Below are 27,363 nucleotides of genomic sequence, written 5' to 3' on the forward strand. Positions count from 1 at the left end.
TTTTTAATGCACAAGAGCACTGCCTACATTTTTTTGCACATTATGTAAAAAAAAAGAACTTTTAAACTCTTTAATCAATTCTGGAATTTGGTATCTCTTTCCTGTCATCACAGATACATTGGCTAAGATTGAATTCAAAAACACATTAGCATTTAACCGGAGAACAAAAGTGATTTAAAGTTTTTTATTAAAAAACTGTGACGTACATTGTAATGCAGGCAAGGATTCACTAAGGATTGAAAAATAAACAGGCGGGGGAATCACACGACACTCCCAGGAATGAAAGCACTTTTAAAAAGAAGCTAAAGATAGCCTTATTTTTGAATGTGCAAGAGCAATGTAAAAATGCCACATTTTGTAAATATGCAGAATTTTTTTTTCAATGAAGCTTTTACAAAAAATATATAAATAAATAAATAAAGATATAAAACTCTGCAACAAAAATGGCATTGGGACCCTTGATCTCCTGGATCTGTAATATCTGTAAGTCTGTGAGACCTGTACGTCCACTTACAAACAATTAAACTAAATATGGCTTGTCAGCTTGTAAATAGGCAAATGAGAAGAACAATTGATTGAATTTTGTACCTTGCATAAGCTTAAAGATGTACTGTCCATGCTAGTTTAACCTACCAAAATAGAGTATATTTTCTATTCTTCTTCTGATATAAAATTCATCCATTTTTTTCTATTGAGACATCAACCGAAACAAATTGGTCTACTGTACGTTTTATTATGGACAAATTTATTTAGAAATTTCAAATTACAATGTTTATATGCAGCCAAAGTTTAATTCAGCTCTGGCAAGGAAGACTGGGCAGTTCCCGTCAACATTTTAGAGCAGATAATGTAGGGATCTCAGGCATGTAACTGAGAATTTAGAAGGAAAAAAAACGAGGAAATTCCAAACCACACAAGACTTAATACAGTGTTTTTAAATTTGTTATGGCATTTGTGAGAAGTAAAAAACGAGGAAATCAGCGGATCCAAGGACAAGTTGCATGGCTGGGATCTGTTTGTGTGCAACAGCAACCCAAAATTTTTCTTTCAGAGGGTTGCAAATGCGCAAAATTGAAGAAAAAGTAGAAAATCAAAAGTAGTTTTCTTCTTATCGAAATTCACTGGGAAAGACTCAGAAGCACGAATAGTACATTTTCATATGCTGAATACGAATGTGTAACAAAGCTATGAAAATAATAATTACATTGCTAGAATTAGGATGTACATGTACCTGGTAACACCATCTGTACTGCTTGATAAAGACTGTTATACACCTTAAGTATTGTAATGGCCGCAATTATAAATCGGTCATCCCAACTATACTGAGTTGGTGCTATCACAACTATAGTTAGTTGGTGCTATCACAACTATAATTGAAACTGAATTCCAAACTATAATTCCAAACTGAATTTGTGATAATCTGGAGGTGTTAAGGAGGCCCATGTAAATGAAATGAGTAGTCAGTTTGATAAGACTCCTTTTGCGTGTATAACGTACGGGCCTATTTACACTGCGCACCATATAAAAGGGATTCCAGGCAGATGAAAAATAAGAATGTTCTGGTTTCAAAGGACCCGTTTACAATCTGGGCACATACTGCGAAGTAGATTGATATTAAAAGAGATGTATTAATTCACATAATACTGCAAGCTTTATATGCCTAAGTGAAAACGTTTTATCTCTGTGCAACATACTGCCTTTTTTTCTCCTCCTGTTATAGTGCTTCTGTGTAAATAGGCCCAAAATATGGCTTTTCAGCTTGTAAATAAGCAACAGAGAAAAACAGCAGAAAACGTATTGATTGAATTTTCCATGTTGCATATGTCTACATGTAAGCTATTAGTTTGTAACACAGCAACAAAAAAATTATCTGGAACAAATAGAATGCCATCCTCAAAAGAAATATTAGAATGAAATAATCGTGTGATATTTAAGCAACAAGGGCTGTGTCTGTTTTTGTCTGTACTACTTTCAGCGGTGCATCATGAAGAGGGCACAGCAGGGAAGGATAGACTTCCCTCAAGGGCGTCAATCGCTTTTCAAAAGTGGATGGGACATACGTGGGTGCGAGCGGGAAGTGCAATCCCTAATGGTATGGTGTTCTGGGCCAGCTTAAGGGCCCCGAAAAATGTTGGATTTTGGCCGCTCTGAGGTGTGATCTGAGGCAATTTCTGACCACTTTAACCAATTTTCTTTAGCAATAAGATCATCATTTAAACATCCTTTTCGAGTTTGGAGTCACTGATCAGTTATTCTGAGCTGTAGAATCATATGTACTGGTAGGCTACATTTTTTATTCTGGGATGAAAAAAGTGTGGGGGGGATAAACAATACATCCCCACTTTAAAAAGTTGGGGGGGGGGGGACTCGTTCCTCCCCCTCCCTGCAAATTTAGGTCCACCACTGAATTTATGAAATAGTCTTTGAAATGTTGCAATTGGCTTTGAAAGTAAAACATGTACAATGCCTATTGGCATTCAGGATATCGATACAATAACTTAAGAAGACAAAAATTCAGGACAAACAAACAAATCTGAAGTTTTAACTGCAACTATGCTGAAAACTCAAAAACAAAAAGAAATGTTAGGGATGCTTTATTATTATGATTATTCTTTATAGATATATTTTTTTCAAGCAGTGTGTGCTGTCAGAGAGTTTGTGAGAGAAAATTTCACAAGTTTGCTCCAGCACAGCAATATTGTATACCTTATATTATAACCAAACCAGCCAGCCAAGTTCTAAATTTTGAAGTTTTAAATGAATTGAGACAATTAAAAAATAGTTTTGATTTTTCCAATCAATTTTACATGTAAATGTTGGCGTGCTTTCTTTTTCACGTAGTTCTCCTATCTGTTTCATCTATCAATGTTGATCAGCGTTTGATTAAAAGTTACAGTATGTTGGACTCCCCAGAATCACAGTGATTTGCAATGACAAATTTTAAACACAAGTAAATTTACTAAAAGTACATGGATTTCAAGGGGGGGGGGGATATGAAAGTGGAAGTTATGGAGGGGGGGGGGTTATGAAGGGGCATTCAGAGAAGGTGTGCCAAGGCTTGGGATGTCCGGGTGCGCATGCTCCCCCTCCTATCCCCCCTCCTACCACCCCCACCCCCCTTCCCTGAAATGTTGAAATGTACGATGCTTCTTCCCTTATTGTAAGGCAACTTTAGAATAAACTAAAGAACTTTAGTATTCCATTTATATTTAGGCCCATGTTACTAGTATTAATCTGGCCGGGGGAGGGGGGCCTTTAGATCCGCCACTGTGCATGCCAAGGTTAATATGGCTTTTTATTGCCTTACAAATGGGATACACGGTAAATTAAGGACAAACTACTTTTCTTTCTTGAATACAAATATCAGAAGGAATTGAATCCATGCACTTAGGCCTAATTGTCTTCAATCATGCTTTTGCTTCATGGTTCAAATCTGTCCATACATGTATGTACTAAGATTCGTTTTAGCAGGCTCTTATAGAATTATTCACTGCTATGACATAGCAGCAAATATTTCTATGTGACCCTGCTAAAACGAGTCTCTTGTGATGAGGTTAAATATTCTTACTACTGCAGGGTTAGGAACTGTTGTTGTAGATCTCAAAATCGGTACACAGACAAACTACGTGTAGTATGCATGTACAGTCCCTCCATGTACAGACCCCAGGTCACTGCACATGCGTAACAGATGAGAAAAGACTTTTGTTAAACCAGAAATTTTCCAGTGAACACTCCCACATTGTCCTCCTGCAACGTACCGCTACCAGACCTCTCAATCTGACTACTACACCTGTACTTTTGAATGCGCCCGTTAGAATGAGTCACCGTCATCACTTTTGATATTGCAACAGGGGAGTTTGGATGGCACCTTAATGTACTTGAACATTTCAGGAACTTTGCCTGCTTTTTAGGTGAGTTTTTTCTTAAATCTCAAAGAGAACAAACATGTATTTTCTGTTATGTATCTTTTTCCTTTTCTCTTTTTCTTTTTGTGTGATTGGGTACGACCCAATCGCCTTTTTGAAATGGTGAGAATGAATTTTTGTTTCCCCCTGGACAAACATTTTCCAAGACTTTTCTTCTCAACAGTTGATGCTATAAACTTGAAACTACAGTCAGCAAATATCGACCCTGATCACCTAGATGTCATGATGATGTCATTGGGTGCCAAATTACGGTGTTACCGGAAATGCAATGACCATTGAATATAACTTGAGAACAGAAGCATTTTACTACAATTAAACAAATTATGGAAATGTTTAGTGAAAGATGCCAAGCCAAAAAAAAAATATGGCACGGTTATGTCATCGCCCGAAACAGTGCCCCCTATTGCTACGTCAAGAAAATATTTAAACAATTAATTTATAAACCATTTGTCAAAATGTTTACATATTGCCCCCAGATATTCTGTTGACAATTTTTTTTTTTGAATTGAAATCCAACATTTGATCCGTGTCCAATGACTGTTCGTAGCACAAATAATGATATCCAGTACAATGTTAACCTTGGGCTGCAAACTGACGTGATATCATCAAACTGGAAGAAAGGTGTTATTAATGCATTCACTTAACTAGTTCGCGCCAGGATTATTTTGACATTGGCCCAGGCACGGAATTGTTTCGATGCCAATCGGGTTCAGGCCGTCATCTGCTGGTAGCACACCCTGATATATCAGAGATGAACCTGGCATATATGGAACAAAAATCTGGGAAATAGGCCTAACAAAGATATGTGTCCGTAATCTGGGCCACGCAAGTATGGTACAAGTATGTACAATACACTTCATGTCCAATTTCAGGACACCGACCCCTGTTTTAATTTCAATCCAAAGGAATTTTATGATGAAAAAAAATGGTCAGTGTTTTCATAAAATCAAAATGCCTGAACTATGGTTGAACAGACTCATCAACAAAGAAGTTCACTTTCTTACTTGAGAAAAAAAGTCCAAAAGATAAGGGCAACATTCATGACACGTACACTTCAATTATGTCCATGATTCAACCATACAACTACACTACTCCGCTTGTATTCGTATCGTACGTGGGAAAAAAATTGGGCATTGTCATCTTTTTCTTCCAACAAATTCCAGTGAAATGTATCACAAATTCTCTCTTTGCCATCCTCAAAATAATCATCGGGATTTTTAAAGCACTGCATTTTATACAGCTAAATCCGAATCCTCTGACTTCGTACATGTTGGATTTTATCCACTGGATCGTTCATGAGCAAATTACGCAGACCCGACCAGCCATGTGCTAGCAGGCGGCGCGGTACGTACATGTACGTTTGTACCCTTGCGTATCGTTGTGTGCAGCTGTACTATACTACACGCACACTTCACAAACTGTGTAACGCAATATTTTTCCAAGTGACACTGGTCAATGCATAACCTTTTATCTAGCCGGAAAAGGCTCCTATCAGTGTTGGCCTAGGTGTTTCCACCATAGAAAAACTCAATTAACGACTGGTGAAAGAGATTAAAACTATGCTCGCAATAATTTTTACGTGCCGTTTTCATCGACCTTTTCCTTGATTTTTGGGGGAAATTATTATTTAAAACAAAATCACATTTTGTGGGATAATCATTAAACAAATCAACTTTGGTTGGACAAACCGTAAAGGATCAGAAAGTCTGTTGGAAAAGTAAAAAAGTCGGGTTACCAATTAGAATCGGGAAAGTTTCATCTCTATGATATTTCCAGTCTCACTCTCCTCAGCCTTGCTCGTTGCGTGTTTATCCGTCATCCGTTCCAAAATACCGCAAAACATTTGAATGTACACACGTCATCTGACGTGAACTGGTAAAACGTTCATTATAATTTTCATATTTGCAGAAGTTGTTTTCACTTCATGGTGAACATGTATCCTCTCTGAGCTAAATCAGCATTCAGTTTGCACAGTTTTACTGATGATGCCATGAAACTAGAAATTATGTACGTGTACATAAAATGTATTGAAATTTATAATACTCCAAAAGATGCCTTTTTAAACCTAAAAAAAAATGGTTTGACTGGAAAGGCTGAATTTCATGATCCTTTTTCTGTTCTGACATATTCACAACTGGACAATGTCCTATGAAATAGTTTTCGGCCTGATCACCCAGCATTTGTAACTCAATAAATGCAAATCTCTAGTTTTGATTTTTGAAATGCTACTACATGTATGCCTGACGAAATGTGTAGTTTTTCTTTTCTTCCTGCAAAGGATGTTAACTTGCATGGAGTGGGCAAGCTACATTCTCCAAAGTTAATGCATAATTAGTCAATTATCTACATCATTCAATTAAATGGAGAATTGTGCACTTTGATTTCAAGGTATCTTTTTGTTTTTTTTCCCTTCAGTTTTTGGACCTCACAAAGAAGGAAAGATGGCATCAAGACAGCCTGATGTCACAGTTCAGTCTGTGTTGGGTAAGATCAGTCGAGATCATCTGCAATGTCCCATTTGCTCTGACCGTTTCACTGAGCCTAAGGTGCTTGACTGTCTGCATTCTTTTTGCCAGAAATGTCTCAAAAAAGTCAGACAGAGTCAACGTTCACAGGATGCAAAACTTGTGTGTCCCCTCTGCAGACGTGACACCATACTAAAGGGAGACGTTTCCGATTTGCCAAGTGACTTCAAACTGAGCGCCTTGGTGGATGAGGTCAACGTCTATGAAAAGGTACTTGAAGGTCAAAGGTCGGAGATCAAATGTCAAGCCTGTGATGAAGAGAATCAGGCTGTGTCAAGATGCATGGACTGTGATCATTTTCTCTGCAAAGAATGCCAAGTGGCACACAGGCGTTTTTCTTCAATGAAATCACATCAAATCTACACACTGGCCCAGCTTCAATCAGGAGAGGTAACTTACAAGAGTAAGATTAGAGAGTACACTCCAAAATGTGGCAAGCATTCCGATCAAAATCTCACTATTTACTGTAACACATGTGAGAAGTTGGTATGCACAACTTGTGCTATTGTAGACCATGAGAAACACTCTCGTGTTGATGTACCTGAAGCTGTCGATAAGTGCAAACGAGATGTTGCTAGAATGTCTGTAAAAGCTGAACAGAACAAAGCAAAACTGAAAACAAACATTAGTGAAATAGATGACAACTACAAAAAGCTGAATGCCATGTATGCAGACACCACCAAGAAAATCTCCAGTAAGGCTGACAATGAGGTAGCTAGAATAACTAAGGTGATCAGAGAGGAAGAGCAGAAACTGAAGCAAGAGGCAGATACATTCTTCAAAGACAGAGCCAAGACATTGGAAACTGCTCATGCCACAAACAACAGTCGTCTGACTCACACTGAGAAAAAGCTGGATGAGGTGAACCAATTTGTGACTGAAGCAAGTTGCTATGAAATTCTGGATTTCAAGGCTAAACTCATATATAACCTGGAAGAATTGACCAAAGAACAATCTGAGGAAGAGCCGGACAGTTTGTGCTCCATTATGGACTTTAAGGAAGGTGCTGGGACATCACTTGGGAGGCTGGTGCTGGAAGATACACAAATACCCAGCTCAGGTGCCACAGCTGAGACTTCACAGACACCTGTAAGATGGGAGCTGAAAAGACAAATGAAGACATTTGGACCAACAAAGAAAACATTTGCCAATGTTGATGAAATTGCCACATTATCTAACAATGAACTTGTTGCATTAGACGATGTGCCTAACAAGGTAATTATTTTCTTAACCGATGACAGCCTTCAGTCTGATGTCACTCCACAAGAACTCCAGCTTGCAGGTCTTAATAAACCAACTCATGTTTCAGTTAACAGAGAGGACGAAATAATTGTTCTTGACAAACGTGCTCTCAAGATCTTCAAGAAGGGTGTGCAGTCCTGCCTCCATCAGTTCCTACCAGGTGGGAAGACAGGCAGCATCCCAACCTGCCTTGCAGTGGATGGTGGGGATGTGATAGCAGTGGGTTATGAGAAACAAGAAGAGATCTCACTGCACAAGAGAGATGGATCCCTCATCAGGAGAATACCTGCTCCAAAGATTGGGTTAAATTTGGCTATCTACAAGCAGCAGCTTTTCTACACCTGCAATGGAGATGACAAAAGACTTCTATCGTCAGTTGACAGCTATGGTCACATGGTCTTTGCAGTTGATATTCCCAGCAATATTCAAGGGAAGTGTTATGCTAGTGGTTTGTGTTGCAACAACGATGGCAACATCTACATTGCTGTTTATGGAAATACACATGGTGAAATTCATCATTTCAGTCGTGATGGACATTACATTGGCTGTGTCCTCAGTGAATATGGTTGTCCAGGTGACATCACATGTACACCAGCTGGAGAGCTGGCTGTGGCAGCAATAGATAGCGTTAAAGTCTATCATCGAGTGTAAAAATTGACAATGAATGTCAAAATAACAACACAACACAAAGAACTGATACAAACAATAGCCATTTGTTCACACATACAGTTAACAAAATATGTGGGAATTGTTAATACGGTGCTGTGTTAATGGACATCATACTCAAGATATCTGATGGAAGAAATGGACTGAGTTAAAGTCTATCATATGGGTTTAAAGTTATCATCTGATGATCAAAGAGAAATGACTGTATATCTGAAACAATGATCTATATGTAATTGTAATGTGCATGTACGCATGTATTTGCAGAAATCATGGCAAAGTACATGTGACTTCGATCAGTTTATACACATACCTTTAACTTTTAAAAGCCAATGATCCTCTATAGTCCTCCGGGCGGTATCGGAAGATTCGAGAGGATTGAAGATGAATGCACCATAGAATTTTGGAGGATTGTGGAGGATTGTGGAGGATTAAGGGCACATGGAAATTCAGTACCTGTTGATTTTGGAGGATTGAGGATGAATGGTGTTTGAAGAAGAGGGGGGTTTCAGAGGATTGAGGACGGCATTTTGAGAGGCAGGACTGTTGGAGGATTAAGTAAGATTTGAGGCTTTGCATGGTGGAGATACTAAATAATGAAAGGTTTGTGGAAACACCATGTGCGAATAATTTCTCATCTAAGAGAATGGTTCTGAAAAGAACCAGAGGTTCAAACCTCGACGTTCCGGTCAGTATGCTCTGAGAGTCTTTAGGAGAGTCATGTTGGAGGATTGTGAAGGATTGAGGCAGTGGGTATCCTTCATTTGAACATAAGTGCAGAACTTCTGAGGATTTTGGAGGACTGAGCATGGGTCCTAGCAAAAAGGGGCCTGGGAGTTAGACTTAACCATTTCAAAAATATAGCGCTAAAGTTGAGGGCACAAACGGCAATTGTAAGAGGGTCACAGAATATTGCAAAAAATATCAGCAAAACAGAATGCACATGCACAACGTGTGAAAGACCAAATGAATACAATTGTTGCAACCTGTCAAATAGGCACTGTAACTGACATGTTATTATTTATGAAAAAAAATGAAAAAAAGTCAGACTGCTGCAAACTGCTTACTGACTGGATGGACCTGAAATATATAAATCTAAAAATTAATGTGGCCTGACATTGCGAACTTAGCAAGTTGTTCTTCAGAGGCTAAAACAGAAAACTTTTAGCCTCTGAAGAAGAACTTGCTAAGTTCGCAACGTCAGGCCACATTAATTTTTAGATGTTATTATTTAGGGAAACTTTCAACTGGAATGTGCCAATTAAGGCTCTTTAACGTATTTCTTGTCTTATGATTTGTCTTATAAAAAATGTTGCTTCAAGCACGCATGTTACCACGATGAAGGACTTGATTTTCAAGCACTAAATTCTGGCAATCTTCAGATGAATGTTTACCTTTTACTTAATGCACATATTGTGATATTTCATATTGTGACCTCTGTATCATATATCATGCCATCCATGAGATCCAGCTGCAACCTGTACATATCATAATGGGAGTTTGCTTGCAGTATTGATCTAGATCCAGATATTCTGTATCAATTAGTGCACTCCCTACATTCTAACATTTCAGGAGTTCTGCTGACCTATCAGACAATTAAGTCTGTTGATTCTTGAAGTCTGTTCAAAGTATGAGATCATTTTGTTGACTCATTTGTTGAGCAGGCAGTGTATTTGTATGGAACTCTTGAATCAATTATTGAAACTGATGTATCTGGGTGGGTATTTTCTTCAATAACAAAAAGTTGGCTAAGATTTAATTTAAAGTCTTATTTTCCATAGTCTGAAGGATTCATAACCCAGGATCCAGGAATTTGAAAATGGATGTTGGACCTTTGCTCCCGGGACAATTAAAAGTAGCTTTTTAAGATGTTGTATGTGGCCTTAATTTTTAATACAGGAGAGTGCTGCCTAAATCTTTTGCATATTATGTAAATATTGCTTTTTTGAGTGACATGTAATTTCTTTCAACTTCAAAAAAGAAACTTTAAAATCTTGAAACAATTCTGGAAATTGGTATCTCTGACTTTTCCATCAAAGACAAATTTTAGACAATATGTTGAATTTAAAATCATATTAACAAAAAATGGTCTTGAGATTTTGTATTATCAAGTAAACTAAATATGGCTTGTCAGCTTGTAAATAGGCAAATAAGAAAAATAATTGATTGAATTTTGTACCTTGCATAAACTTAGAGATGCACTGTCCATGCTATTTTAAGTTTAACCCCCAAATATAGAGTTTATTATTATGTTTCTATTATTCTTGTGATTGAGATATCAACTGACACAATAAGTTTTAATATGGACAAATTAATTTTAAAAAAATTGAATTATATGCAGCCAAAGTATAAGTAAGGTCTGGCAGGGAAGACTGTTTCCCACTTCCCTCTTAGAATAGATAATGTAGGCATTGGCAACCAGTCTACTTACAGGATGAATCTTTTGAGCAACCCAAAATAAAAGCCTTTCTTGCAGAGGGTTGCAAATGTGCAAAGTTGAAGAAAAAGAAGAAAATCAAAACTAGTTTTCTTCTTATCAAATTCACTGGGAAAGATTCAGATTTGATGAAAAACACGGACAGTACATCTTCATATGTTGAATACTAGTGTGTAACAAAGCTATCAAAATAGTAATTACATTGCTAGAAGGATGTAACATCATCTCTACTGCTTGAGAAAGACAGTTACACCCAAAGTATAGTAATGGCCATAATTATAAATCAGACTGTCCCAACTAGAGTTGGTGCTATCTCAACTATACTTGGGACGATCCCAACTATAATTGGGATTTTCCAAACTATAGTTGGGATAATGACTCGCCGGTACCAAAACAAGATGAGCTCATTCGATGTGAATTTTTATAACTTTTTTAATAGTTATTTTATCACTGATGTGTAATTATATGCAGAGTCTGGATTTAATGGTAGGATGAGACTGCCGAATGCTGGCACAAAAACCGCTGACACTCATGATCATAATTGGTAGACTAGATCTCCATTTGTAAGCGGTAATTGTTGCATTGAGACTCAAAGCGTTGACATATTTTGAGTCGTAAAAAAGGTAGAACAAATATAAGTAGTCCATAACTTTTGTTTTTTAAAAATACATTTATCTCTCTTTGAATTGAGTGCTTATGGTACTTTTTAAATGTTAATTGATTAATATCATTTTTCAGTGAATGCTTGTGATTTTGCTATTAATAGAGTATAACTTTAAACATGTCCATACATCCATGAACTTTATTTTAAATGATCCCTACTATCTCACTATTGATCTGTCAGACAATTAGGGCCGAAGTCTGTTGATTCGTGAAGTCTGTTGAAAGTAGAAAATCATTTTATTTTTTTACCTGTATGAAACTTTAAACTCTGGTATTAATTCTAGAACTGAGCATCTCTTTCTTTTTTGTTAAAAAAAAATAATTAGCTAAGATTTAATTCCAAACTGAATTTGTGATGATCTGGAGTTGTTAAGGATGCCCATGTAAATGAAATGAGTAGTCAGTTTGCGTGTATAACGTACGGGTCTATTTACTCTGTGCACCATATAAAAGGGATTCCAGGCAGATGAAAAATGAGAATGTTCTGGTTTCAAAGTACCCGTTTACAATCTGGGCACATACTTCGAAGTCTTTTGACCTCTGTGCAACATACTGCTTGTTTTTCCTCCCGTTATAGTGCTTCTGTGTGTAAATAGGCCCAAAATATGGCTTTTCAGCTTGTAAATAAGCAACAGAGAAAAACAGCAGAAAACGTATTGATTGAATTTTTCATGTTGCATATGTCTACATGTAAGCTATTAGTTTGTAACACAGCAACACAAAAATTATCTGAAACAAATAGAATGCCATCCTAAAAAGAATATTACGGTAGAATGAAATAATCGTGTAATATTTAAGCAAAAAGGGCTGTATCTGTTTTTGTCTGTACTACTTTCAGCGGTGCATCATAAAGAGGGGGGCAGCAGAGGAGGAATGTCAGACAAGTCGACCGTTGAGACAACTCAACTCGGGACAAGTCGACCGTTGAGACAACTCGACCGTTGAGACAGGTCGACCATTGAGACAACTCGACTCGGGACAAGTCGACCGTTGAGACTGCTCGACTTAATGGAAATGAATACACGTGGAGCAGAAAAAGTTGCACAAATCTGTGGCAAGACCGATCACGGGTGCGGCGCGGGCATACTCGATGTACAGAGGGCGCTCCGATCTGGTGGCCGTCGCATTGGGCCGGTGCGCCCCGCCCGGCCGCGAGGACCTGGCCGGGCTCGGCACGCGGGCACGTCGACCGGCGCGGCAAGTGGGCGCACAGGCCCGGCACAAACGATGTCACCGTGCATGGTACGGCCACGTTGACCGACCGGGGATGAGGTAAGTGGGCGCACGGCTGGCAAAAACGATGTCACCGTGCACGGTACGGATAAGTTGACCGGCAAATGGGCGCACAGGCCCAGCAAAAACGATGCCACCGTGCACGGTACGGCCACGTTGACCGGGGATGCGCGCACCGTGGCCCGGAAAAAACGAACGATGTGCACGAACTCACGCTGCGCTATATCGGCTCTGTTATATGCAACCAAAAAAAAGTCATGTGTCATCACTCCCAAACAGCGATCAGCCGCCGTCAAAATCCCCGGTACTATCCCCAAAACTAGGCCCAAAACATGCGAGGCGACTTGTTTCAACGGTCGACTTGTCTTTCCATTTATCGCACATACGGTCGAGTTGTCTCAACGGTCGAGTTGTCTCAACGGTCGACTTGTCCCGAGTTGAGTTGTCTCAACGGTCGACTTGTCTGACCCCCATAGACCCCCCCTCCCCCCCCCCCCTCAAGGGTGTCAATCGCTTTTCAAAAGTGGATGGGACATGGACATACATGGGTGCGAGCGCGAAGCCCTAATGGCATGGTGTTCTGGGCCTGCTTAAGGGCCCCGAAAAATGTTGGATTTTGGACGCTCTGAGGTGTGATCTGAGGCAATTTTCTGACCACTTTAACCAATTTTCTTTAGCAATAAGATCATCATTTAAACATCCTTTTCGAGTTTGGAGTCACTGATCAGTTATTCTGAGCTATAGAATCATATGTACCGGTAGGCTACATTTTTTATTCTGGGATGAAAAAAGTGTGGGGGAGATAAACAATACATCCCCACTTTAAAAATTGGGGGGGGGGACTTGTTGCTCCCCCTCCCCGCAAATTTAGGTCCACCACTGAATTTATGAAATAGTCTTTGAAATGTTGCAATTGCCTTTGAAAGTAAAACATGTACAATGCCTATTGGCATTCAGTATATCGATACAATAACTTAAGAAGACAAAAATTCAGGACAAACAAAAAAATCTGAAGTTTTAACTGCAACTATGCTGAAGACTCAAAAACAAAAAGAAATGTTAAGGATGCTTTATTATTATGATTATTCTTTATAGATATATTTTTTTCAAGCAGTGTGTGCTGTCAGAGAGTTTGTGAGAGAAATTTCACAAGTTTGCTCCAGCACAGCAATATTGTATTATAATTATATTATAACCAAACCAGCCAGAAAGGTTCAAAATTTTGAAGTTTTAAATGAATTGAAAAGTGCCGTTATGGAGGGGGGGGGGGGGGAGTTATGAAGGGGCATTCAGTGAAGGTGTGCCAAGGCTTGGGATGTCCAGGTGCGCATGCTCCCCCTCCTATCCCCCCTCCTTCCCCCCTCCTAACCCCCCCCCCCCTCCCTTCCCTGAAATATTGAAATGTACGATGCTTCTTCCCTTATTGTAAGGCAACTAGTATAATTTAGAATAAACTCAAGAACTTTAGTATTCCATTTAGATTTAGGCCCATGTTACTAGTATTAATCTGGCCGGGGGGGGGGGGGGGGGGCCTTTAGATCCGCCACTGTGCATACCAAAGTTAATATGGCTTTTTATTGCCTTACAAATGGGTTACACGGTAAATTAAGGACAAAATACTTGGATGCAGTTTTCTTTCTTGAATACAAATATCAGAAGGAATTAAATCCATGCACTTAATTGTCTTCAATCATGTTTTTGCGTCATGGTCCAAATCTGTCGATATGTACTAAGATTCGTTTTAGCAGGCTCTTATATAGAATCATTCACTGCTATGACATAGGAAATATTTCTATGTGACCCTGCTAAAACAAGTCTTTTGTGATGAGGTTAAATATTTTTAATGCTGCAGGGTTAGGAACTGTTGTTGTAGATCTGAAAATCGGTACACCAACAAACAAGTATGCATGCACAGTCCCTCCATGTACAGACCCCAGGTCACTGCACATGCGTAACGGATGAGAATAGACTTTTGTTAAACCAGAAATTTTCCAGTGCACACTCCCACATTGTCCTTCCTGCAACGTACCAATACCAGACAGACAGGCTGCTCTCTCCACCTGACTACTACACCTGTACTTTTGAATGCGCCCGTTAGAATGAGTCACCGTCATCACTTTTGATACTGCATCAGTACAATTTGGATGGCACCTTAATCAGTGCACATGCGTAATGGATGAGAAAAGACTATTGTTAAACCAGAAATTTTCCAGTGAACACTCCCACATTGTCTTCCTGTAACGTACCGCTACCAGACCTCTCCATCTGACTACTACACCTGTATTTTTGAATGCGCCCGTTAGAATGAGTCACCGTCATCACTTTTGATATTGCAACAGGGGAGTTTGGATGCCACCTTAATGTACTTGAACATTTCAAGAACTCTACCTGCTTTTTAGGTGAGTTTTTTCTTAACTCTCAAAGAGAACAAACATGTATTTTCTGATATGTATATTTTTCCTTTTCTTTTTTTCTTTTTGTGTGATCAGGTACGACCCAATCACCTTTTTGAAATGGTGAGAATGAATTTTTGTTCCCCCCCTGGACAAACATTCTCCATGACTTTTCATCTAAACAGTTGATGGTATAAACTTGAAACTGAAGTCAGCAAATATCGACCCTGATCACCTAGACGTCATGATGATGTCATCAGGTGCCAAATTACAGCGTTACTGGAAATGCAATGATAATTGAATATAACTTGAGAACAGAAGCATTTTACTACAATTAAACAAATTATGGAAATGTTTAGTGAAAGATGCCAAGCCAAAAAAAAAAATATGGCACGGTTATGCTATGTCAAGAAAATAAAAACAAAATTAATTTATAAACCATTTGTCAAAATGTTTACATATTGCCCCCAGATATTCTTTGGACAATTTTTTTTTTAAATTGAAATCCAACATTTGATCCGTGTCCAATATCTGTTCGTAGCACAAATAATGATATCCAGTACAATGTTAACCTTGGGCTGCAAACTGACGTGATATCACCAACCTGGAAGAAAGGTGTTATTAATGCATTCACTTAACCAGTTCGCGCCGGGATTATTTTGACATTGACCAGACCCAGGCGCGGAATTGTTTCGATGCCAATCGGGTTCAGGCCGTCATCTGCTGGTAGCACACCCTCATATCAGAGATGAAACTGGCATATATGGGATAAAAAAATCGGATTACCAATTAGAATCAGGAAAGTTTCATCTCTGTGATATTTCCAGTCTCACTCTCCTCAGCCTTGCTCGTTGCATGTTTATCTGTCATCCGTTCCAAATACCGCAAAACATTTGAATGTACACACGTCCTCTGACGTGAACTGGTAAAACGTTCATTAGAATTTTCATATTTGCAGAAGTTGTTTTCACTTCATGGTGAACATGTATCCTCTCTGAGCTTAACAAGCATTCAGTTTGCACATTGTTACTGATGGCGTCATGAAACTAGAAATAACATGCACGTTTTAATAAAATGTATTGAAATATTATACTCCAGAAGGTGTCTTTTTAAAACTAAAAAAAAAATGGTTTGACTGGAAAGGCTGAATTTCATGATCCTTTTTCTGTTCTGACATATTCCCAACTGGACAATGTCCTATGAAAAAGTTTTCGGCCCGATCACCTAGTATAAATTTGTAACTAAATAAATGCGAATCTCTAGTTTTGTTTTTTGAAATGCTACTACATGTATGCCTGACGTAATGTGTATTTTTTTCTTATCTTACTGAAAAGGATGTTAACTTGCATGGAGTGGTCAAGCTACATTTTCCAAAGTTAATGCATAATTAGTCAGTTATTCCCAACATTCAATTAAATGTAGAGTACGTTGTGCACCTTGATTTCAAGGTATCTTTTTTGTTTTTTTCCCTTCAGTTTTTGGACCTCACAAAGAAGGAAAGATGGCATCAAGACAGCCTGATGTCACAGTTCAGTCTGTGTTGGGTAAGATCAGTCGAGATCATCTGGAATGTCCCATTTGCTCCGACCGTTTCACTGAGCCTAAGGTGCTTGACTGTCTGCACTCTTTTTGCCAGAAATGTCTCGAAAAAGTCAGACAGAGTCAACGTTCACAGGATGCAAAACTTGTGTGTCCCCTCTGCAGACGTGACACCATATTAAAGGGAGACGTTTCCGATTTGCCAAGTGACTTCAAACTGAGCGCCTTGGTGGATGAGGTCAACGTCTATGAAAAGTTACTTGAAGGTCAAAGGTCGGAGATCAAATGTCAAGCCTGTGATGAAGAGAATCAGGCTGTGTCAAGATGCATGGACTGTGATCATTTTCTCTGCAAACAATGCCAGGCAGCACACAAGCGTTTGTCTTTAATGAAAACGCATCAAATCTACACACTGGCCCAGCTTCAATCAGGAGAGGTAACTTACAAGAGTAAGATTAGAGAGTACACTCCAAAATGTGGCAAGCATTCCGATCAAAATCTCACTATTTACTGTAACACATGTGAGAAGTTGGTGTGCACAACTTGTGCTATTCTAGATCATGAGAGACACTCTCGTGTTGATCTACCTGAAGCTGTCGATAAGTGCAAACGAGATGTTGCTAGAATGTCTGTAAAAGCTGAACAGAACAAAGCAAAACTGAAAACAAACATAAGTGAAGTAGATGACAACTACAGAAAGCTGAATGCCATGCATGCAGACACCACCAAGAAAATCTCCAGTAAGGCTGACAAGGAGGTAGCTAGAATCATGGAGGAGATTTCAAGGATCAGAGAGAAAGAGCAGAAATTGAAGGAGGAGGCAGATACAGTCTTGAAAGACAGAACCAAGACATTGGAAACTGCTCGTGCCACAAATGACAGTCGTCTGACTCAGACTGAGAAAAAACTGGATGAGGTGAACCAATTCATGGTTCAAGCAAGTTGCTACGAGATTCTGGATTTCAAGCCTAAACTCCTGTTTAACCTGAAAGAATTGACTGAAGAACAACCTGAGAAAGAGCTGGATAGTTTGTCCTCCATTATGGATTTTGATGAGGCGGAGGGTATTGGGAGGCTACTTGGGAGGCTGGTGCTGGATGATACACAAACACTCAACCTTGAGGGTTCACAGAGAGCTGTAAGATGGGAGCTGAAAAGACAGATGAAGACATTTGGACAAACAAAGAAAACATTTGGCAATGTTGATGGAATTGCAGCATTCTCTAATAATGATATTGTCGCATTAGACAGGGGGCATAACATGGTGATTACTTTCTTAACAAATGACGACCTCCAGTCTGATGTAATTTCACAAGAACTCCAAATTGCAGGTCTTAATCATCCATCCCATGTTTCAGTAAACAAGGATGATGAAATAATCATTCTTGATGACCCTAAAGTCATGACCTTCAAGAAGGATTCGCCTCCCTGTCTCCATCAGTTCCTCCCTGGTAGCTACAGGGAGATGGACAGCACCCCAACCGGCCTTGCAGTGGATGACGGGGATATGATAGCAGTGGGTTATGAGGAAGAAGAAGAGATCTCACTGCACAAGAGAGACGGATCCCTCATCAGGAGAATACCTGCTCCAAAGATCGGGTCAAATTTGATTATCTATAAGCAGCAGCTTGTCTACACATGCAAAAACAAAAAACAACTATCATCAGTTGACAGCTCGGGTAACAGAGTCTTTTCAGTTGATATTCCCAGCCATGAGAATAAGCAAGGGAAGTGGTACGCTAACGGTCTGTGTTGCGACAAAGATGGCAACATCTACGTTGCTGTACATGGGTGGCCTTTTATGCATGAACAAGGCGAAGTTCAGCGTTTCAGTCATGATGGACAGTACATAGACTGTGTCATCAAGGAGTGTGGTCACCCAGATGGCATCTCATGTACACCAGCTGGTGGACTGGTTCTGGCTTCAGGAAGTTGTATTCTAGTTTATCATCAAGTGTAAACACCGACAACGAATGTCAAAAACAAATGGGGGGGGGGGGCGGGACGAACCTGTGTTCACAGGAACGGAGTGCCCATCTCTCATTCATTAACGATTGGGACAGACTCATATGCTGCTGTGGGGGGATCGCCACACCTCCACGGCGAGTCTGTTACCTTCCCAGCATTGAATAATACCGGTACCCATTTAACACCTGGGTTGAGAGGAGCAATTGAGGTAAAGCGCCTACTCAAGGGCACAACATGCATGGCCACGGTGGGGCTCGAACCCACAACCTCTCGATCACGAATCCTGTGCTCCACTCCAAAAACAACAACAAAACATTTACATACACAAAGAACTAACAGAAACAAAAGCCAATTGTTTTGCATGTACAGGAGACTTGCAAAACGATGCTGGCTGTGTGTCATCATATCAATGTGTTCATCAAATGGACATCATACTCAAGACATCTGAGCTGCTGATGGCAGACTTGGACTGGGTTAAAGTTTATCACGTGTTTAAAGCTATCATCAAATAATCATAGAGAAATGACTGTATAACTGAAACATGATATAGTTGTAATGTACAAATGTATTTACAGGAAACATGATAAAGTGTGCCTCAATCAGTTTTCATACATCTTTAAGCATGTACAAATATAAAGTGCAAAAGCAATTGTGGGAGGGTCACAGCATTGCAAATATTCAGCAAAACATAGAATGTAGTAAATATGCTACAAAGATCCTTTCTTTTCGAGTTGCGTGTAGCTTCTTTCAAACAAACCAAAAACAAACTTTAGAATCTCCAATCAAATTCTAGAAATTGGTATCTCTGACTTTACTATCAAAGACAATAACTAGGTTTAATGCAAAATCATATTATCGATTATCTGGAGAAGGAAAAATGGTTTTGAGATTTCAGTAGAGAGTGTTATATGTAACACAGGCAAAGATCCAGGAATTTCAAAGAAGGGGTAGGAACACTCTAAGGGATAAAATCAGTTTTGACAGTGAATTAGAGCACTGTCAAGACAATATCTTGGATTTGGACCTATTATATCTATAAGTTTGTGAGACCTGTGAGTCTACTTAGAAATGTGTAAAGTACATGTAAATATGGCTTTTCAGCTTGTCAATAGGCAAACAAGAAAAAGAAAAAAAGAATTGATTGATTTTTGTACCTTGCATTTAAGCTTAAAGATGTACTGCCCCTGCTGGTTTTGAGTTTCACCCCAAAAAATCATATGCAGCCAAAGTACAATTCAGCACTGGCATGTTAGACTGGTTCCTACGTCCCTTTTAGATTCGATAATGTGGGGATTGGTAACCAGTCTACTCACAGGGTGGATCTGTGTGCAACAGCTACCCAATATAACAGCTTTTCTTTCAGAGGGTTGCACACTTGCGCAAAATTGAAGAAAAAGAAGAAAATCTAAACCAATTTTTTCATAAAATTTTTTAAAAAGGCAAAAGTTAAAATTTATTGGGAAAGATTCAAATTTGGTGACAAGCATAGACAGTATCTTCATATGTTGATTACCAGTGTGTAACAGAGCTACAAAAATTATAATTACATTACTGGAAAGGATGTAACACCATCTGTACTGCTTGCAAAAGATTGATATACTCCAAGTATAGCAAATGGCCCTAACTATAGTTTGGACAGTCCCAGTTGTACCACGGGTAGTAGGTGCAAAACCCAACTAAACCTAGAACGATCCCAACTATAATTGGGATTTTCAAAACTGTAGTTGAGATGATGCTATACACATGTACCTTGGGTTAAAAACAAGATGAATTCATTCAAAGTGAATATATTAACTTTTTTAATAGTGAATTTTATCACTGAGGTGTAATTTTATGAGTCTGGAATTCATGGTAGGATAAGACTGCCAAATGCTGGCTCAAAAAATGCAGACACTCATCATTAGTTTTAGCCAGAGTTGCTACACTAGATCTCCATTTGTATAAAGCATTGTTATTTTTAGGACTTAATACATGTATGGCGTTGACATATTAGATTTTTTGTCCTTAAAAATAAAAAAAAAAGATATGTGGACTATTACATTTTTCAAATACATTTATCTCTCTTTGAATAAAGTGTTAATGGTGCCTTTTAAATGTCATCTATATATAGAGCATGTTTAACTCGTCCTCTGAGAAATGTTTGCTCCTGAACGGTCTCCCGCCATGCCAAAATCACTCCACGTCCGTGGAAAAATGTGGAGGGTGTCTTCCGGCGGTTCGGACACTTCGGGTCGTCCTAATTTTTCCGTACGAACCGGCGATCCGTTTCGTCGATTTTTCGTGACTGCATTTTTGCACAGGAATTGACGTCATGTGCGCTTTCACATTAACTGCCTGGCCGCCCTCTGTGTTGGCTTTATTTCGAGTCAAGACTGGGCGTGGTCAGCGGCTTCAACGAAGGGGCTCCGTTTACGTGTTCTACTTGCCCGTTCTACAACAGTGTTCACCAAACAGTAGTCTGGGGATGACCTTGGCAAAATATTTTTTCTCCATGGTGCATGGCCACCAAGTGTCCCTATTGTTTCCTATGCTTTGCTTGCCGCCCCTACGCCGAGTGCCATGAATACTTATAAGGACCACACATTAGTATACCTTGCGCGGTCTGCATCAGACCAATCTAAAGCCTGCACTGCGTACTTACGGGCTATGCGTAAAACCGTCGATGTCAAATCGAGGAAATGAGGTTGGGTCTACAGTGGAGGCTTGCTATGTTAAGTACAAGCGTGTGACGTGATAGAGTGCTGTTGCTTCCAACTACGCCCTACCCAATCTATGATCAGGTAAATCAGCTTGTTTCTCATAAAGATGGAATTGGTGTCATAGAATGTGAATTTAGAGGTTCAAATATATTTCAGGAGTTTATTTCCCGTAGTCTTCCTATTTTACATAATTTGGGGGAAAAAATGCTTTACCGATGAACACCTCTTATGACATACATGTATCTAACATATTAATACTATAAGAGCATGATTAATTTGTTGAATTGTTAACAATTAACAATATTTGTGATCTTTGAAATCAATTCTGAATGCTGCGTGGTATCCCATCTTTTGCATGTGGTCCCCCCTGTCTTTTCCAACTTTCAATTGTTTCAATGGGACAGGTTCTACAAGTTTCTGCCGGGAAATTTTATTCTGCAGTGGCGCACGGCAGTGTAAAGCAATTACTTTGAGCATGCATGTTTATGGCTTTTTTCAGCTTACAAATTCGCAAGTTATCAACTTGTGAACACACAAAAACATGCAGACTTATAAGGTACCTTCCATACCTACTGTGGATCAAGGGCATCAATTGCTTCTCAAAATGGGGGGAGGGGGGGAGAGACATGCTTTGATCACCACTAATTCAAGTGCATAGAGCGAAGCTCTTAAAGCATGGGGTTCGGGGCCCTTAAACGAGAAATGTTGGATACTGAGGCAATTTCTGACCACCTTAACCAAACTGTTTTTTAGCAAAAGATCATCATTTAAACATCATTTACACATTTGGAGTCATTGAATCAGTTATTCTGAGCTCAAAGCTATAGAATCAAATATAGGCTACAAATTTTATTCGGGGACAGAAAAAAGTGGGGGAGGAGACACGACATGTCCCCCCCCCCCCCAGTCCCCCTCCGATTGACGCTCATGCTGTGGACATTCCTTTGTATTCGTGTTGTTAAGAAAAAAAACCGACAAAAATCTCTTTGCAATGTGAACACTGTTTCAACCCAATTTTTTTTATAATGATTTCCTTGAGTGTTCCTCTTCATTTTGCGACAAAAATGCCTCTAAACCTGTTTTCCAGAGAGGGGGAACCTAGTGTGGACGTGTGCAAGTCCACAAGACGTCCACACTTCCTGCATCCTGTGGACGGCCTCTTTTGGTCACAGGTCCACAAAGAGGACATGCAAGATTAGAGCACACATACGCATGGACCCTCTACTGTCTCTCTTTTGTTTATATCTTATCTTTTTTTAGGAAGACCAGTCACCTCCCATATGTTTAATCTTTCTCTATGGTTGAATTTACACACTCAAAAAGTGTAATCTCGCCCAGTCCTAGACCCTACTGTCCTCTATTGTTCAAGGTCCATTATTTGAAAGTAGATATGCACAAACACCTTTTTCTGTTTTACGGTAAGCTGTAATTGATGCATAGTCCATACTAACAAAAAATCATGGGAGGAAATGAATTGTAAATGGATCTGAAACTCAGTGTACTATCACAATGTCATACATTGTACAGTGCATCCTGTGACCCTAGGTCATTGCACATTGTATGCACACACAGCCATGTCTCCAAATAACATGGCTACGACTGGCGATAACACACCAGTTTATGGGAAATGGCTGCACCTGCTAGCCAGTGGCTTCCATTGATAGGCCTGTTATTGGCTGTGGCTAACTGGGTCGGACGTGACCTAAAACTGATAGTTCCTGCTGAACACACCTAGCTACATCCTGCTACACATACAGAGAAAACAACTCTCTGTACATTAATTGCTTCTGCACTTGTACTGTTCAAATGCAGCCATATTTCAACAGGACAGTTTGGATACCGCTTTATATTTGCCTTGAAAAGTCAGGAACTCTCTGCCTTTCAAGTAAGTTTCTTGCTTACCAAAAAACAACTAAGGGTTTTTTTTTCTAACATTTGTAACTGCAAATGGCTAATTTAGTGCAGTGGGTTTTACAAGTAAATTTAACATTAGTATGCAACTGAACTCCAATTTCTTTACATAATCTGAAGATTCGCTCACTGTTATGCATTGTCTGCAATATTTGAACATTTTTGTCGACACAAAGTGTGACAGGGAGCTTGATCCTCAAAGGTACATGTATTATGGAAAACATACGTATTTGCATGGGTTTTAATTTCACCATGTACAATCCTCATTCAAATATTACTACTTTTTCTTCTGGCGTTCGAGTTACAGTGCCTGTAGAGCACTTTTGAGGATTCCAATTGGTTTCATTACCAGAAAGATATAAATAAACTTTAATGTCCTAGTAGTTGTGGGATATTAATAGGGCTAATCTTGCAAATGCGGTTTAATGAAGTCTTCTGCTTATTGTAAGACTTGCTGAAATTTACTTCCAACTTTACCAAGCTTTCCTTTGGCAGAAATGTTAATACCATTGTTTTTTGAAATCCTACTACATGTACATGTATGCCTCAGGAAACTGTACAGATTTTCTTATCTTATACTGCAAAGGATGTTAACTTGCATAGAGTTAATGACCAAGCTAAATTTTCCAATTGTAGTGCCTAATTATCCCTGTCTTTAAATTAAATGTAGAGTTGTGCAGTTTGATTTCAAGGCTTTCAGAGGTATATTTTTGTTTTATTCAGTTTTTAGACGTCACTAAGAAGGAAAGATGGCAGCAAGACAGCCTGATGTCACAGTTCAATCTGTGTTGGGTAAGATCAGTCGAGACCATCTGGAATGTCCCATTTGCTCCGACCGTTTCACTGAGCCTAAGGTTCTTGACTGTCTGCACAGTTTCTGTCAGAAGTGTCTCAAAGAGGTCAGATGTCAACTTCCACACGATCCAAAGCTTGTGTGTCCCCTCTGCAGACGTGAAACCATTCTAAAAGGAGACGTTTCCAATTTGCCAAGTGACTTTAAACTGAGTGCCTTGGTGGATGAGGTCAATGTCTATGAAAAGCTACTTGAAGGTCAAAGGTCACAAATCAAATGTCAAGCCTGTGATGAAGAGAATCAGGCTGTGTCAAGATGCATGGACTGTGATCATTTTCTCTGTAACAAATGCCAAGCAGCACACAAGCGTATGACTTTAATGAAATCACATCAAACCTACACATTGGCCCAGCTTCAATCAGGAGAGGTAACTTACAAGAGTAAGATTAGAGAGTACACTCCAAAATGTGGCAAGCATTCCGATCAAAATCTCACTATTTACTGTGACACATGTGAGAAGTTGGTGTGCACAACTTGTGCTATTGTAGATCATGAGAGACACTCTCGTGTTGATATACCTGAAGCTGTCGATAAGTGCAAACGAAATGTTGCTAGAATATCTGTAAAAGCTGAACAGATCAAAGCAAAACTGAAAACAGACATAAGTGAAGTAGATGACAACTACAGAAAGCTGACTGCCATGTATGCAGAAACCACCAAGAAAATCTCCAGTAAGGCTGACAAGGAGGTTGCTAGAATAACAAAGGTGATCAGAGAGGAAGAGCAGAAACTGAGGCAAGAGGCAGATATATTCTTCAAAGACAGAGCCAAGACACTGGAAACTGCTCGTGGCACAAACAGCAGTCGTCTGACTCAGACTAAGAAGAAACTGGAAGAGGTTAACCACTTCATGGTTCAAGCAAGTTTCTATGAAATTCTGGATTTCAAGCCTAAACTCATATATAACCTGGAAGAACTGACCAAAGAACAATCCAAGGAAGAGCCGGACAGTTTGTGCTCCATTATGGATTTTGAGGAAGGTACTGGAACGTCACTTGGGAGGCTGGTGCTGGAGGATACACAAATACCCAGCTCAGATACCACAGATGAGACTTCACAGACACCTGTAAGATGGGAGCTGAAAAGACAGATGAAGACATTTGGACCAACAAAGAAAACATTTGGCAATGTTGATGGAATTGCAGCATTCTCTAACAATGAAATTGTCGCAATAGACATTGGGCATGAAAAGTTGATCACTTTCTTAACCAGTGACAAACAGTCTGATATAATTTCACAAGAACTCCAACTTGCGGGCCTTACTAACCCAACTCATGTTTCAGTTAACAGGGATGATGAAATCATTGTTCTTGACAAACCTTCTGTCAAGATCTTCAAGAAGGGTTACCAACCCTGCCTCCATCAGTTCCGACCAGGTGAGGAGACAGGCAGCACCCCAACCTGCCTTGCAGTGGATGACGGGGATATCATAGCAGTGGGTTATGAGGAAGAAGAAGAGATCTCACTGCACAAGAGAGATGGATCCCTCATCAGGAGAATACCTGCTCCAAAGATTGAATCAGAGTTGATAATCTATAAGCAGCAGCTTTTCTACACTTGCAATGGAGATAATAACGAAAGACTTCTATCGTCAGTTGACAGCTATGGTCACATGGACTTTTCAGTTGATATTCCCAGCAATATTCAAGGGAAGTGGTATGCTAATGGTTTGTGTTGCGACAAAAATGGCAACATCTACGTTGCTGTACGTGGCTGGCATTTTGTACATGATAAACAAGGTGAGATTCATCATTTCAGTCGTGATGGACAGTACATTGGCCGTGTCATCAGTGAATGTGGTTGTCCAGGTGACATCACATGTACACCAGCCGGTGACAAACTGGTTTTGGCAACACTAGAAAGTGTTCAAGTCTATCATCGAGTGTAAACATTGACAATAAATGTCAAAATAATGACACAACAAAAAGAATTGAAGAATTGTTCCGCACCTACAGGGACCAATTTCTCAGCGCTGCTTAACAGTTAGCGGAAAAGTTGTGCTTAGCATAGCAGACAAATTTGCTAACCTTTAGCACTATTTCACGGCGTGGACGTGCTAACGGTTGCGCGTGCATGGAGATTTCTATTGTTACGTCACTATAAGTTAAGCAAAGTTTTCCTCTGAAGTAAGCGTGCCTTTTGCTTTTCCAATGGACGTGCATACTCACATCTGAGTTAGTCATGGCTGAAATGGTCTTGGTTAAAGTCTATCATCAACTGGTCAAAGAGAAATAAGTGTATAACTGAAATAATGCTCTAGCTTTATGTGCATGTAACCATGAACCTGAGAACGAAAAGGAATTTGAAAATAGGGGGTCAGACTAGACCACAGTCCCAGGAATAAACTTTTGTATTTTAGGCTGCTAATGGGTCTTTCCGTGTCAAATCACAGAATGGGTTAAACCCTACCCCTTTCAAATTGGTTCATATTTAGTGCATGGGATAATTTAGGCCGAAAAAAAGCTGAAATCTTAAGTTGGTATACATGTACTTGTTGCAAAAACTGTACATGTACATGCACACAACTCTTACATTGCATAGGAATATCACATTTTGCAACACAAGTATGCCAACTCTGAGATAAGCTAGAAAAGAAACAAATATGATACACCCACTTTTTGGATATTTTGTAGAAAACGTGTTGGGGTATAATTTTCATCCGAGTCCGTCTTAAGCTAAGGTTATATTCGAGGTCAAAGTAAAGGTCAAAAGGTTATACTTCAAATTGCTCCGAGATAAAAAATACATTTGGATTTCATATGATGTAACCTTTCCAAAGAAACCGAGATTAACAAATTTCAGCCCACAGGTTAGGCCAAAAAAAAAAAGTCTCCAGTTTCTGGTATGGAGCTTGCCCCAAAAGTGGTGCGGCGACGCGGCTTTTTTTTTTTTTTACCTGTTTTTTTTTTTTATTTGGCTTCAAATGTCGGCTGATGACTGCAAATGGTGCCCGACTAAACTTAGTGCAAATATATGGGAGTCCAGAGAGGCCACATAAAGCTTATTCTCGATCATAACCCCATCTAAAAACACGTTAAAATTGTGCAGCAGCAGAATTCCAGTCAAACCAGTGAGTTTGGCGGTTTTGAGACATCATCTTGTACTGAAAAAAAACCTTTTTCATTTTGCCGACGTGCATGGCTACGGCGACGCGCACGCATACCAGAAACCGGAGACTTTTTTTTTTTGGCCTTATGGAGATGTGCCTGTATTGGTCATTTAAAAATTGGTTGCCATGCCCGTTCTGATTGGCAAGATTGCCAAAAAATGGCAGGCGCTAGCACAAAAACTGTTGGTCTGATGGCACTAAA

The 27,363-nt window shown here is 39.4% G+C and overlaps 3 protein-coding genes across 3 annotated transcripts; all 3 read left to right on the forward strand.

The window, feature by feature from the left end:
• Positions 1 to 6,353: 6,353 nt before the first annotated feature.
• On the forward strand, positions 6,354 to 8,344 carry LOC119730589 (E3 ubiquitin-protein ligase TRIM33-like). The gene has a single exon (XM_038203570.1). It carries the CDS (start codon positions 6,368 to 6,370, stop codon positions 8,342 to 8,344), a length of 1,977 nt encoding a protein of 658 aa, XP_038059498.1. The 5' UTR covers positions 6,354 to 6,367.
• Positions 8,345 to 16,576: 8,232 nt separating this feature from the next.
• Positions 16,577 to 18,602, forward strand: LOC119730590 (tripartite motif-containing protein 45-like). The gene has a single exon (XM_038203572.1). The coding sequence runs from the start codon at positions 16,584 to 16,586 to the stop codon at positions 18,579 to 18,581; it is 1,998 nt and encodes a 665-aa protein (XP_038059500.1). The 5' UTR covers positions 16,577 to 16,583; the 3' UTR covers positions 18,582 to 18,602.
• A 5,270-nt stretch (positions 18,603 to 23,872) lies between these two features.
• On the forward strand, positions 23,873 to 26,052 carry LOC119730591 (E3 ubiquitin-protein ligase TRIM33-like). Its single transcript, XM_038203573.1, has one exon. The coding sequence runs from the start codon at positions 23,949 to 23,951 to the stop codon at positions 25,938 to 25,940; it is 1,992 nt and encodes a 663-aa protein (XP_038059501.1). The 5' UTR covers positions 23,873 to 23,948; the 3' UTR covers positions 25,941 to 26,052.
• Positions 26,053 to 27,363: the final 1,311 nt, after the last annotated feature.

The sequence above is a fragment of the Patiria miniata genome, unplaced genomic scaffold (genome assembly GCF_015706575.1).
Source record: "Patiria miniata isolate m_02_andy unplaced genomic scaffold, ASM1570657v1 HiC_scaffold_22, whole genome shotgun sequence".
Taxonomy (NCBI): domain Eukaryota; kingdom Metazoa; phylum Echinodermata; class Asteroidea; order Valvatida; family Asterinidae; genus Patiria; species Patiria miniata.

Excerpts from the sequence above, each read along its gene's own strand:
- LOC119730589 (XM_038203570.1), top strand. The coding sequence starts at position 6,368 with ATGGCATCAAGACAGCCTGATGTCACAGTTCAGTCTGTGTTGGGTAAG.
- LOC119730590 (XM_038203572.1), top strand. The coding sequence starts at position 16,584 with ATGGCATCAAGACAGCCTGATGTCACAGTTCAGTCTGTGTTGGGTAAG.
- LOC119730591 (XM_038203573.1), top strand. The coding sequence starts at position 23,949 with ATGGCAGCAAGACAGCCTGATGTCACAGTTCAATCTGTGTTGGGTAAG.